The 14185-nt window shown below is 30.4% G+C and overlaps 1 protein-coding gene across 2 annotated transcripts in view; it reads right to left on the reverse strand.

Moving 5' to 3' along the window:
* Positions 1 to 14185, reverse strand: part of LOC129983588 (acid-sensing ion channel 5-like) — a 62821-nt gene that overhangs the window by 20982 nt on the left and 27654 nt on the right. For both annotated transcript variants that reach the window (XM_056093117.1, XM_056093118.1), the window contains exon 6: positions 4315 to 4487. In XM_056093117.1, coding sequence (XP_055949092.1) covers positions 4315 to 4487 — 173 coding nt within the window. The remainder of the gene's footprint in view (positions 1 to 4314; positions 4488 to 14185) is intronic.

Genomic DNA, 14185 nt, shown 5'->3' on the forward strand with positions numbered 1-14185 from the left:
AATGGCCAGATGACCGTACTTAAAAGGAGGGTCTTCCATTTGGCAATCTGGAGGCACTTAACACTGTGGGAGTTTCGTTGATGAAGAATGGCCCGGAATGTAAATTATCGAGTGTGGGAAAAAGGAATGTGACAGTGGTCCCCCAGGAAGAAGCTGAATCATTACAGCCAGTTCACTGGCTAAATAAAATTTTTTTTTTCAATAATCTTTTCAAGAAGTATTTATGCTCAATTATTACGGCAAGAAAAATTGTTACAAATTATTGCTCAAAATTTTTCCAATCATCTATTCAAGAATTGTTTAACTATTTTTTAACTATACGGTTTTACGATTTAAAGATAATTTTTGTATTTAATAAGGAATCACAATGATTTAAATTTCTTGTTGCATAAGTTACTTGAATATTCTAAATAATTAATCCCTCTAAATACATGTAAACAACAGTTAAAGGGTTAAATATTTTAACAAGGGAGTAAAAAACGGGAAAAAATTGTATGCTGAAATCTATTTAAAACGTCACTCATCAATATGTCGATTTGCCTTGGTCGTGATACATTATTTATTTTATTGATACAAATTCTTTTATAATGTTCGAGTATTCTGATACTGTATTATCTACTCTAAATATTCATAGTGATTCAATTAGGTGTAAGTGACTGAGTAATCAAAGCTCACAAATTTTTTTGAGAAACAAAATTAAAATTTGTAGCCGTTCTTGTAATATTACCATAACTGAATATGATGACGTCAAAGGCAGCGTTCTCTGAAGTCTTGTGGAGGTTTTACTCAGTTCAGACCTAGTGAAGGCACATACTGCACATATGTATCTTAATATTATTCCAAACTTTTGAATGTAAATTGTCTGTGGGTAGTGTAACCTGTGAACAAATAACTGTTACACTAATTCGGACTTTTATTGAACTCCTCAACAACTCCACAAATATAAGAATCAATCGCATCAAAAACTTCTCTATAAAGAAAAAAATAAATAAAAGAATTTAATATACAGGGTGTTTATAAAGTTCCGGGCCCATTTTGATGTTTAATAACTCATAAAATAATAAAGATAGATTTAAATTAATAACATAAATGGTTAAACAGACTCAAAAAGTTTCATGACCCTTGTCAATGAACTTCCACGTGTGCCCCCTTCGTCGTACGGAGAATATCAAGTCGATAGTCAATTTCATGCCAGGTAGCGACAAGCATATCGGCATCCACAGAGCCTATTGCGCACATTATGGCGATTAACAATGCCAGAAACATGAAAGGATGCTTCATCGGAGAACATTATGCTCTTCAGAAAATCAGCAGCATCTTCTATCCTCCTTAGCATATCTGTTGCAAAGGCCATCCTCCTAGGCCTATCGTTCGGTTCCAAAACTTGAACAATTTGAACTTTGTATGCATGCAGTCTTAATTTTTTCTTAATAACCTTGCACACCGTCGAAATTGGGATATCCAATTCTGTTGCCGCTGATCTCACAGATATTCTAGGATTATGTAAAAATGTCTCTCTGACACTCTCAACATCAAAATCACTTGTGCAAGGACGTCTGGAACGTTTCTTATCTTCGATACTTCCAATTTCTAGAAAATTCTTTTTCCACCACAAGATGCTGTTTTTGGATGGAGGATCTTTTTGGTAAATTCTTCTGAAATTTCTCTGTGCTTGCACTATAGATTTCATTTCTATGAACCACCATAAAATCTGTGTTTTCTCTTGTGGTGTATGCATTCTCCTTAATATCCGCTAGAATAAAACATCACATACAAAAGTACTACATAGAACAAAAACATCAAAAGTAAACATAACATTGCAATAGTTGCCAAAAACAAAAGAGAGAAAAATGCAATTAATAATCAGACAATATTTAGAAAAGTACACATATTTAGACTGGAAAATGAAATTATCTGAAATTAACCACACGTGCAGACGATATTTACAAAAGTAAAAATATTCAAACCTGAAAAGGAAAATATATGAGTTATTCCATCAATAAATGCCATAAGTTTGTTTATATCTTTATTATTTTACTAGTTATTAAACATCAAAATGGGTCCGGGATAAACACCCTGTGCTAATAATAAGACAGAACGTATATGTTAGTGTATATGTGTGTGTTGACGTTCTACAGGACACACTGTTTGACTTACAGCTACCAACATTTTATAGATATACTTTGAAGAGTAGGAAATTATTCTTTGTAGAGAGTTTTTGAAATTTTAATTAAGAAGCAATTAAGATGTTGACCTTTTTCAGCGTATCCTCGAAAATATTATTGCACAAAACTGTGTTGTTACGGCCATTGTGATTAACCATTTATCTATACTTATATAAAGCTCAATGTGTGTGTGTTGGCGCTCTACAGGCCAGACCGTTCGACCTACAGCTACCAAATTTGATACATGCATACCTTGGAGGTCGGAAATGTGCACCTGGGATCTCTTTTTTTTTGAAATTTTAATTAGAATTTTAATTATTAATTAAAAACTAACTTTCCCAAATCTTTTCATTTTCTCCCTCGCCAAATGAGTAAGGCTTCAGTTTTATTTTCCCCAACAGTAATGAGGCTAGGGCTAACATTTTTCGGCCGATTATTTCAAACGATTCTGTTTATTTTCTTAATGTTTGATGCATTTAAAATTAAACATTGTTAATGAATCGATCTTTCAGATTCATTCTGAAGTACTTTTGAATTAAAATAACACAGAATAAAGGAAATTAAAAATTTCTAATCTGCATAGCGTTGCCCCAACTGGCGTAGAAAAATTCACGTATTTGCGTTTTCGTAACTGGCGTTGAAAATTCACGCATGCGCATTGTGTTCTGATTGTTAACAACGGATTCAACGGATTTTCAACGGATTCGGAGTTGATTTAAATTATTTTAAGTTTAGTTGTGTGCTTTTGTAATTAAATTGTATTTATGTTAGTTATATGTTTTTTGCATATGCTTAAAGTTTTAAGTATATCGTTTTTTAAGTAGTTTATTTTAACCTGTTTTCGGCCGATTCTTTTAAACGATTCTGTTTATTTTCTTAGTGTTTGATGCATTTAAAATTAAACATTGTTAATAAATCGATCTGCTCATGATGAATCTGAGAAAATTTTGTTGACAAACTCTTGAGATATTACATAAATTAAGATATATATTCTTTAGTACCCATGAAGTTTAAACGCTGAGTGATTCTGTTTTCAATAATCATATTATAAAAAATGCTTTGTTTCAGTAAAAAATATTATATTAATTGCAGATTCATCCTTTCCACTTTAGTTTAAAGCATAAATTCTACGGGAGGTAACAGAAACTTAGAGAGATACATAGCACGTTATGACTTAAGGCCTTCATAATATTATGAGTGAATTATATAACTATTAAAATTTGAAGTTTTAAAACATTTTGATGAAGAAGTTATTAAAGTAGGAATTGCATAAAATATTTAATTATTAAAATGTTAATGAACATTAAGATTGGCTAATCAGCTGGTCGCCAAAGGCGGCTAGTTGTTAAATTAATGAATTGTTAAATTAATGAATTGTTAATTAATTAATGAAAAACTTATTGTTTAACAGCTGTGATAAATTGATTAATCATTTTAATCAGTTATTATTATAAGTAATCATTTATAATATCATATATTCATGCATCATTTTAAAATTTAAAAGTTATCTTTGATGATTTTAATCTAACTGTCATACAATTTTATTTTGAATTTTGACAATTAAAAAATATTTTTTATATAAGTTTTAAGAGTAGATTTCATTCTTAAAATAAAATTCCTACTGCTTTTATTGTTCCATAAATTATTTAATCATCTGATTTTCTTCCACTTTTGAAAGCCAAAGAAGAAAGATTTCGCATATCATCCGCACATTTTAACCAGTTAATTGCGAAATTTATTTTTGTAAGTCTCTCACGGGATGCGCAAAATAAAAATCACACGATGATGTGTATATATATCGAATTTTATACAAATGGTTGCATAATAAATTTTAAGAAAAAATCATAGTAAAGCGAATAAGATTTCATTTTTATTAGATTAAAAATTCCATATCGACCGCATCAAAATGAGGATTTGGATTGACGCGTATACACGCAGAACGTAATGAACTGGTTAAGGAGAAATCATGAAGCGTAATTACATATTTCTTGGATTTTGTCCTACACTAACTGAACTTCTTAGATTCTATAATTGTATCTCAGATTCAAGTTAAAAATAAACAGACACTATAATTTTGTGAAAAATTGGAGACTGCATCGATGCTGCGTATAAGTAAAGATTGTGATTAAATGTAAGCAAATGTACTTGCCATTTTTAGGTGCACTGTGTATAGATTCCCCGGCTTAATAACGAAGCCATCGTAGAAGGGGTTCACAAGGCTGTTGGGCGAATGGATCGAGATGATGGCACCAACTTCTCGATCTGGTCTGAAATATTCCTCTGGCTGCATATCGAAAACTAAGTGAAATAAGGCCTCCTTTCCTGGATAAATTTAGTTCAATAAATGTTTCTTACTTCAGAACGATAAAAAAAGAAGCATTCAAGATTTGAGATCAACTGTCTACCTTAAAATAATTTTCATTACATTGTCAGCTTTTGATGATCAGCTTACCAGAAATTCAGTTTGTAAATTTAAATTTCTTACTTCAAGGAAATATTTAAAAAATCCAAGATTTGACATCGGAGTACTAAATTAAAAAATAATTCAAAGTAGAAATAATCAAAAACTTGAAAATGAAATGTAAATCAAAAGATATATGATGAGTCTCGCCTGAAATCTTTATGAATCCCTACCTAATCACCATTAGGTAGGGATTCAAACTAAACATTTTTTTTTTTTTTGTAAGGGGCCAGACTTTACATCAAAAAATTGACCTATAATGTCCCGAAAATATCAAAAATGTGAGGATTTTGGAAGAAAAAAATTAGTATAAACATAATAAAATAGTAGATTCAGTCATTAAGAAAAGCAATAAAAAAAGAAATACAAGGTGGTTATAATTAAACTTAACTTATAAATATCATCATACAAAGCAAACGAGAGAAAGGATTGCAACGAAATTTGGTATAGAGACTATACACGAGATGCGCTCACGGAATTTCGAAAAAAATGTTTTAGTTCCAAAATGACCACCAGGAAGCGCTTTTTCCGGAAAAAAACATTAATTTTAACGCAACAAACGACCAAACTGGAATACAGAAACAATATTAACAATCCAAAACAAGAATTATCAGTAATAAAATGTAAAATCGGGAAAAGCTGTCAGTTCTAGGAAAAAAATCTCGAGATTTGCATGCTTGCGAAGAAGAGGAAGCTTTATGCAGAACAGGTTAGGGTAAGAAACGTTTGCAGTCGTTGTCAAGTTTTATGTCGATGTTTCCGGCTGTAATGATGACGGTTTCTTGTTGCAATGTTAAATGACTTAAAGAACTCCATAGCGTTTCATGTGCGAAGCATCACAACTGATCAGTTTAAGATCTGCTGTTGAAGACACTGTCCATTGACTTGAAATTTTGCAGGAGAGTGAGGGTGGTCACATGGAGCACTTTTCTTTACATCGTCCTGGACACGATTAACAACTGCTCCTCTTGTACAATTTCGTCCTAATCTGCTCTTGTTTCTGCTAACTGAACTATTTTTTAGTTCTCAAACAGCGTACGGTCATTTTTTCCTTACCTTTAATTAATGTGGTTCGATGACAAGGTGATCAGAAACTAATCAATAAATGTTAATATTGTTTCTGTATTCCATTTTGGTCGTGTTAAATTTAATGATTTTCCAGAAAAGGCGTCCTCTGGTGGACATTTTTCACAGAAAACAATCATAATTTGTAGATCATAGGGGGTGGGAATCGGGGAAATTTTCATTCCTCCCTAATTTACTATATTTCATTTTTATAATTTTCTATATAATTTTTATATCTTTCTTACTTTAAGATAAAAAATTGAATCAAATTAGGCTAATTAGCCCCTCATTAAAGCGAAAAATATTTGGAGTTAATGGTTGAAAAGTTATTTTGAATCTCGAACTTGGACCATTTTTAACATGATTTGTTTTACCCCATTTAAATAAATACAAAAAACACTTCTAGGTATACTTCCTTTCTTTAAATTGAAATTGGTTGAATGTGTGTGGACTAAAGTTTAATAACCTGAAGAGAACTAATTAAATGAAAACAAAGGAGCAGAAATATTTTCGGCAATGTTATGTAAATATGCTTTTCAAAAAATTTCAGAGCCTGCGCGTGCCATTTTTTTTTAAATGTATTTGCTCATAATTATTTATTTATTTAAATGCGTCAATACAGATTATTATTAAAAATTTATTTTGCAATGAATGCTAAATTATGCGATATCAATGAAGTCATTATCTACAATTGCTTTAGTATGCAAAATTTTATTTTTTTACAAATGAGTGACATTTTTTTTAAAGAACATTAACTTAGATGATAAAGAATCTAACTTCACTTTTCACTTTGCCGTGAGCACTTTTTTTTAAATTTTATTTTATTGTAATAATGTTATACGGTGAGAACAAATGATTTATTGTTTACTTGAAATGAGAATTACAATGGTGTTGTCATTGCTTAACACTATTAACAACAAAATTGAATGAATAAAAGGTAATTTTGTAATGGTATAAAATAAAAGATGCATTAAAAATAGATATTTGAATAAGAGTCAGCAGGACATAAATGGAACACGATTCAAAAACAAATAGGGTCCATTATTTTATTGCTACGACAGAAAAAGAAAAGATATATTTATTCACTTCAACCCTTGAGGTAATAAGTTGACCATTATTAAGACTTCTTTTACTTAAGCTATGTCAATTTAAAAATTTCAAGAAAAATATAAAATCATTTTAGACGAACAGATTTAATCCAAGCAATAGAATAAATATCTTTAATTATAATAAAAATGGATGAGTGTATGTGTTAGTGCTCTACAGGCCAGGTCGTTTGACGTATAGCTTCCAAACTCGGGACATATTTATTTTGGAAGATGGGAATGTGCACTTCAGAATTATTTATTTTTGAAATTTCAATTGGAATGTTAATTAAGCAGAATTTTGACGTTTTACCGCAGTAATTTCCGAAAATATTACACCACAAAAATGATTTTTACATAATTTTAAAATTTAAAAAATTATCTTTTCAGTAATACCAAAGTTTTTACTGAATAAATATTTTTCTATATTTAATAATCATTTTTATAAAATTAGCGTTTAAGTGTATTTTCCTACAAGAATCGTAAGAACTCACCAATATTAAAAGTATCATGAACTATAATACAAGAAAAAAATGTTTTGAAAGAAAATCAAAGTTATTAATAAAAGTCAATGCTAAAGTTTCAGATAAATTTTTGTTTGTGTTTTACGATCCGAATTACTATCCTGTTCTTAACACAAATCATTATTGCCAAAGCAATACATTTATTTAAATCTGGGGAAATTCTGTAATATATGAAAAAACATATTTAAAATGAGAAGAAAAATGCTAACTTTTATATTATTTTAGATTCGAAATTAAGTTAAATTGTTAAAGTGTGTTTTTTTTCACGAATTTTAAAGGAATTGGCAAAGAATAAAGGAAATGCGTAGTAAAATGAATAGAGTGGTGTAAGGTTTCGAAATAAGAATAAAATATCCATTGAAATTTGAAACTTAAAAAAGGCTTTATTGAAGAAGCCATTAGGATCAAGTTACATACAATATTTAATTTAAAATTTAGCTATCATTGGTCCTGGCGAGCCAGTTGACTTCCAAGATAGGTATTATGAACTATGAATGCTTGTGTGTGTGTGTTGGCGCTCTACAGGCCAGATCGTTTGATCTACAGCTACTAAGCATATATACTTTGGAGGATAGGAATATGCAATATGAAACTATTTTTTGGACATTTTAATTAGAATTTGAATTGATTAAAAATTAAGCAAAATTTTGGCGTTTTTTCACGATAAATTTTGAAAGTTTTGCCGTACATAAATGACTTTTACATCATCTTAAAATTCAAAAAATTGTATTTACAATAATATCAAATTTTTTTATTAAATAAATATTTTTCTATTTTTAGTCAATTTTTTTACTAAATAAATATTTTTTTTCGATTTTTAATATATATTTTTAAAAAATATTTGAAGCATATTTTCCAACAATATATTTTGAAAAAAGTAAAAATAAAATTTAACCTGCAGGAACACGTTATGCTTGTATGAAGGAAAAAAAATTAGCTTTTATAAACGTGTTGTCCTTACATTGACCAAATCTAATTCTGTATGAAATAAAATAATTATGAAAAGAATGTTTTCTAGAAAAATGGATGCAACAAGGAAGTTCCTGTGACTCTAAAAATATCTACATTATTAATTGTAGAATTCTGCTTTCTTTAGAGTAAACATGGTTAAATATGTTTAATATATCCACGTTAATGGAGAACAATAGCTAATTTCTGAACTGTGAATAATAGGCTTTACATTTAGTAAGAAAAAAAATGTTTTAAATGAAATAAATAATTTTTATGTAGTTTGAGTCAATAAATATTTTGTAGAATAACGAATTTTATATTTTTATGCTTACACTCAAGTCCTATGAGTCATATTTGTAGAAATATTTTTGAAACACTAACAATTTAAATAAAATGAAACACCTTTTCTCTATAACTTAGTGAGTTAAGAAAATGTAGCTAAATCTTCATTTATATTTTTCTGTTTTTCATACAAATCCAAATGTGAAATTTTCAGCTATTAAATGTATAAAAAGCTTATGATTATTGTGTTCTTGAAAAAAGAATTATCCAAGAAAATCGCACGATTTTTGGATCTTCCATTAATTGTCTCAAAAAAGATAATACAATCATCACCCAGATGGCTGATTGACAAAAAATTACGTAATTGTTGATTGTCCTAAAATAATGATATTCAAAATCTCATAATTCTATCAGATTTAGTCGCAGAAGATAAATAAGGTTGTTTTTATTTTAATTTAAAAGTTGGGGAGTAAAGAATATTTCATTGAATATAATTCCTTATAACCAAAGAACGGTATAAAATCTAAACTTTATAATTTTTTCAGAAATGCGTTTATTGACTGAAATAAAGTATATAGTTTTTTTATGTCAATTAAATCCTTTTGAAAATAAAACTAAAAACTGAATTTTATAAGGAATCAGAGAAATTTTAATAAATAATTCCTTAGGATATGGCATAAATTATAAAAATTATATTGTAGTACAAATAATACGCCAATACTGAGCGATTTTTTTTTATTTTCATTTTTTTTATAAAAAAAGATTTAATAACTCATATTTTAACCAAATGTTTTTGTTTTAATTGAAGTTTAATCATTTCCACTTCAATTAAAAATTCAAATTTGATGAAAGTTAAATAATAACTTTACATCCAGTTATAACAATAAATTTCTTTTTTCACAAAATCGCATTCAAAATTTTTTTCAAAAAATATGGTTTTTATATGTCTGAATTTATTTTATCACTCTGTGTAATAAACGTTTGCTCTTTCAATGTTCCGAAAAATTTGCGAAATGTATAATAATTTCCAAGATTTTTTAATATAGTTTTATAATTCATTTAACAACGGAAACATCATTTTTTTACATTGCTATAAATCTCGAAACGTATAAAAGTTTTTGGGAAATGTATTGAAAGACTAATTGATTGAGCTGAAAAAAAAGGTGTAAAGAAAATTTCGAAATTTTAATTAATTAACTATATTAATTAATCAATGTAACCAAATCTATTCCTTTGAGTCCTTTCAATCAACATCAGTTTCGTGAAGATGCAGTTACAAATATATGACTTACAGAGATGCCTTCGTTTTACTTTCCCGTACACTTTGTATAGACAAAGTGTAACAATTGTCAAAAAATTCGAACTCAAGGTTTTGACAAATCTCCACGTTTTACACCTCCTTGAGTTTGAAAAACCCATTTTTGAAAAATGTTCGTCTGTCTCTCTATGACGAACGCTTTGAGCCAGACGGTTGAAATTTAGTATACAGTCTTTGCAACGAATTTGCAGATTTCTATTAAATTTTGTGTAAATTCTGTTTAAAGAAATCCGTATGTCCGGCTGTTAGAATATAAATTAACACGATAACGCAAAACGAAAAGAGCTAGATAAATAAAATTTGGTACACAGATTTAACATCTATAGAGTAAGTCAACCATTTAACTCTCCGACCTGCCAAGAAGGCACACGGATTTAAACCATAAAACTGAATGACCGGACCGCCGCAACAGCAACATTGGCGGGAACCGTGGTTGAGTCCTAAAGGCCGTCACCAGAAACGGTACAACCCTCCCCGAAGGAAGTACGTCCCGTCATCGATGGGAGGAGTCAGATCCCCCACCTATTAGTGTACCCTCCAGGGTGGCGAGATCCAACCACCATGCCGGAAGCATCTCATCCTCATTTCGAGGTCCCCCCCCCTAAACTTTCAACATCAAGATGGTCCGGTGTCTATCAGGCTTTCAAACTGAACATCTATAGTGCAAACACATGTCAAGCAGACCCAATAAGTGATTGACCGTCTCTCGGGCTCTATTTTCAGAAATATGCAAGCGCAATAACTGAAAAACGCAATGACTTAAATATACCAAAATTGGTATGAGATTTTGTGACTACAAGTATAATTTTTTGTCAAATTTTTTGTTTTAATCGGTTGGAGAAACGCGTCTGAAACACAAATTCGTTTTTCAGATACTATTAATGGCATGTCAGGGATTCATCGCCAAATATTTCGCTATGGATGACATGGCAGATTCAGTAAAAGTGCGATATTCGCAAAAGTTAATATTTCGTAACTACTGTGCTTCAATGCTACTACAGTTTATTAGAGAGTATGCGGGAAAGTTTTGGAGAGACTACTCCCGCACATTTTGTTAATGATTGCGCATAACTTGATGTTATATAAAAAGGACCATGCAATAAATAACTATGGCTAGCATGCTTAATCGTATAAGCGGGTCATCAAAACAAGAAACTGTAACCAACCTTACAGATAACACTGTAAGGTTGGTTACATTTTCAGTCTAACACTGTCGACGTACATTCAAAAAGAAAAGAGAATTTCAAAATCTTATGCTTGTATCTTACAGCACGCACAGAGCCTCTGATGTATATATTACAAATGTATATGTGCTCTTTCGAGACATTGCTTGAAGAAATCATTAATACTGTTTTGTCGTAACAGTCTCTTTCTTGGATGTTTGTCTATGGGTACTGGGAGGCTGGGGAAAACGTCGTTCGAGAATCAGTGTTTTGGTTGAGTTTGGACTCATCAATGAAGGAAACGGTATCTCATTGATCCTTGATCCAATATCGATGTCCTTTGTAATATGCTGAACAGGCTTTTTTCCAATGAGAAGAACTGAATGAAATGCTCTGTGGCAGTTATTAGTTATAGGATTGAAATCAAGCTGCTTTCTGTTTTCTTTTCCAAGACTATACTTGTCATTGATTTTATTTTTATGGATAGCAATATTCGTTCATATTTAGGATCATCTGGTAAACGAATTTCTGGAAAGGGAAGTTATTCGATTATAGATTGCTGACCCATTCTTCGGACCTCAATGTCATAGGCCGTTTTGGAAAGGTAATTTAGTGCTTTCCTCTTTCCAAAACAATCCAGGACTTCTAAAGAGCACTGCTGTAACATCGGGAACGATTATCATAATTATTTATATATTGACTTTAATTTTAAAGAGGAATCCACATGACGAATACTTTGCAACTGGGTAAGAGGAACATACCTTCTACCAAATCAGTTTTTAGTTCCACTTATATAATTTACTTTACACATTCTTGCATTGGCGACCAAATAGACACAATCATGCAGGTTGGCAATATTGTATTTCATTTTGTATTATATCTCCCTATACACACATCAAAAATTCAATGAGATCTGCCCAATATCTTATCTTTTTAATTCAAAGAACAATACAATTAAAATACTACTAGAACGGCATTTGATTTTAAATGTTATGAATTAGCATCAAATGCAATGAATATGAAAGAAACGAAAAGTGTCGACAGTATAATATGAAAAATCTTTCTAGAGGTGTTTCTGAAAAAGATTTTAATCTATTTATTTTTATTTTTGGATGATACAAAGCTAGGTTTTCGATCACATTTTAAAATTTTATTTAAGCAGCTAGTTTGTGGCAATGGTAAGACATTCTCCGCCATAGGAAGAAGCAAGTGTAGTTAGATGTAATCAGATGTACCGAGACTGCAATAAAAATGTTTTAGTTCTTGCTTTGAGTTAAAATGAGTTATTGATTTTTGTAGATTTAGAGAGAAGAATGTATGGCAATAGGTTTCAACATTTTATATGCACTGCTGATTATGTTTATCATTTGCTTATACAACAGAAATATATTTCCCAAAATTTGAAATAGCTTAATGATTTTCCATTTTGCTTTAAAAATAGCTAAAATAGATTAGGGAACATATGTTTTTTTAACTATGAAGATATGAATAAGCAACCTCTACAATAAAAGCAATACAAGACAATCCTAAACCAAACGAAAGAAGTCCAAATGTGCCCAAAAGGATACTTAGAGATAAGGGCTTTCCTTCCTTAATGACAATTCTTCTGTGATCAGAAGCAGCCAACCATGCCAAGAAATAATCGTCGCTTAAAATCTTTGAATACAATCCAGCATAATTGAAACGAGTAATCAGCGTATTAATTATTTCTTTGCGACAGTAGTCTTTTCTTATAGCAATTGCGAAGTGATGTTGTATTAAACTGTCTTCGGACAAAAAATTAGGTTTCCAATCTTCTGGTCCTGCCACCATTTGCAATTGCTGTCTGGAGCTAATTAATGCAGATTTTCTGCTGATTTGTCTATTTTGGAACAAAGTTTCATAATTTGAATACCAACCATTAGAAACAATAATATGTCCTAACTTCTCCAAATATTCCTTGTTGCTGTCAAAAAAGGAGTGCAGAGCAGCCGATCCTTTGGGCGCATAACATTTATATTCGCCTTTCACTACAGCAGCTGAAAGCTCTTTGAAATTTATCACAGTTGGGATTTCTGAAGGTACTGACAAAATAGAAAGCAACACAGATGAATAACTGAACGCCCAAATTGTTGCAAATATCCACCAAAAATATATTAATATTTTATACTTCAGTGAATTATATTTTTTGAACTTTTTACTCTCACTTTGTTTTAATATAGACCCGAAGAGATTTATAAGGATATTAATATATGTGTCTTTCGTCTTGCATAGACATTTGATAAAAAGCGGCGTTACCATAAGTGTAATAACTGTCAGAATCCATACAATGGAATCAAAAGCATAAATGAAGGCCATTGCTGTTGGAACTGCTTCAGATTTCGAGATGGCGAACGTCATATCGTCTGTGGTATACGGTTTGCTGAAGTCAACTACTTTCATTCTTTCTTCATTTACACTGATTGAATTAAAAGCAATATCGGCCTCATTCTTTTGTATTTTGCCTATCATGCCCGCCCAAGACCCATTTGGTAGAAGTCGTCCCCATTCACCATCTTCAGGTATGAGGAGTTTGAATTCCACTTTCATAGCTTTCAGAATAATGTCTAGAATTCTTCCGTGAAGACCCGAAAATTCTATGCTACCATCTTCGTTTTTATGCACTCTCATAACCCTTGTAAGCACAGTTGCGATCCTGATTTCAGAAGGGCAAGCCATATTATATATTTCATCTAATATATATCGTAACTGACTTTGAATATCTGAATCACATCTTATATAGAACAAGGTTAAACTTTTGTAATATAATCTTCCAAAATTTTATTTTTATATTTAAATTTTTGTATTTTCCGCTCTCAAACAGGTAATAAATGATGATTTTTCGCAATTCGAACATACATTGACTTATATTGAAACATGCTTTCATTTCAGTTGATAAAAAAGTTAAAGGAAAGAAATGAAAATAATATTTACATATCAGCCCAAATGATTCTTCAATTTCTTTAGCATCATGAATGATTGCCTGCTTCTATTTCTAAAAATTCTGCGTTGCCACTTTCAAGTTTTCAAAATTTAACACGAACTTCATTGAGTACTATATATAATGTTCGTATAAATTAATTTCACATCAGATTATAACCTATAAATAATCACATAAACACAAATGTGAAATATTTTTCAAAATCAATTAAA

This window comes from Argiope bruennichi, chromosome 9 (assembly GCF_947563725.1).
Source record: "Argiope bruennichi chromosome 9, qqArgBrue1.1, whole genome shotgun sequence".
Taxonomy (NCBI): Eukaryota; Metazoa; Arthropoda; class Arachnida; order Araneae; family Araneidae; genus Argiope; species Argiope bruennichi.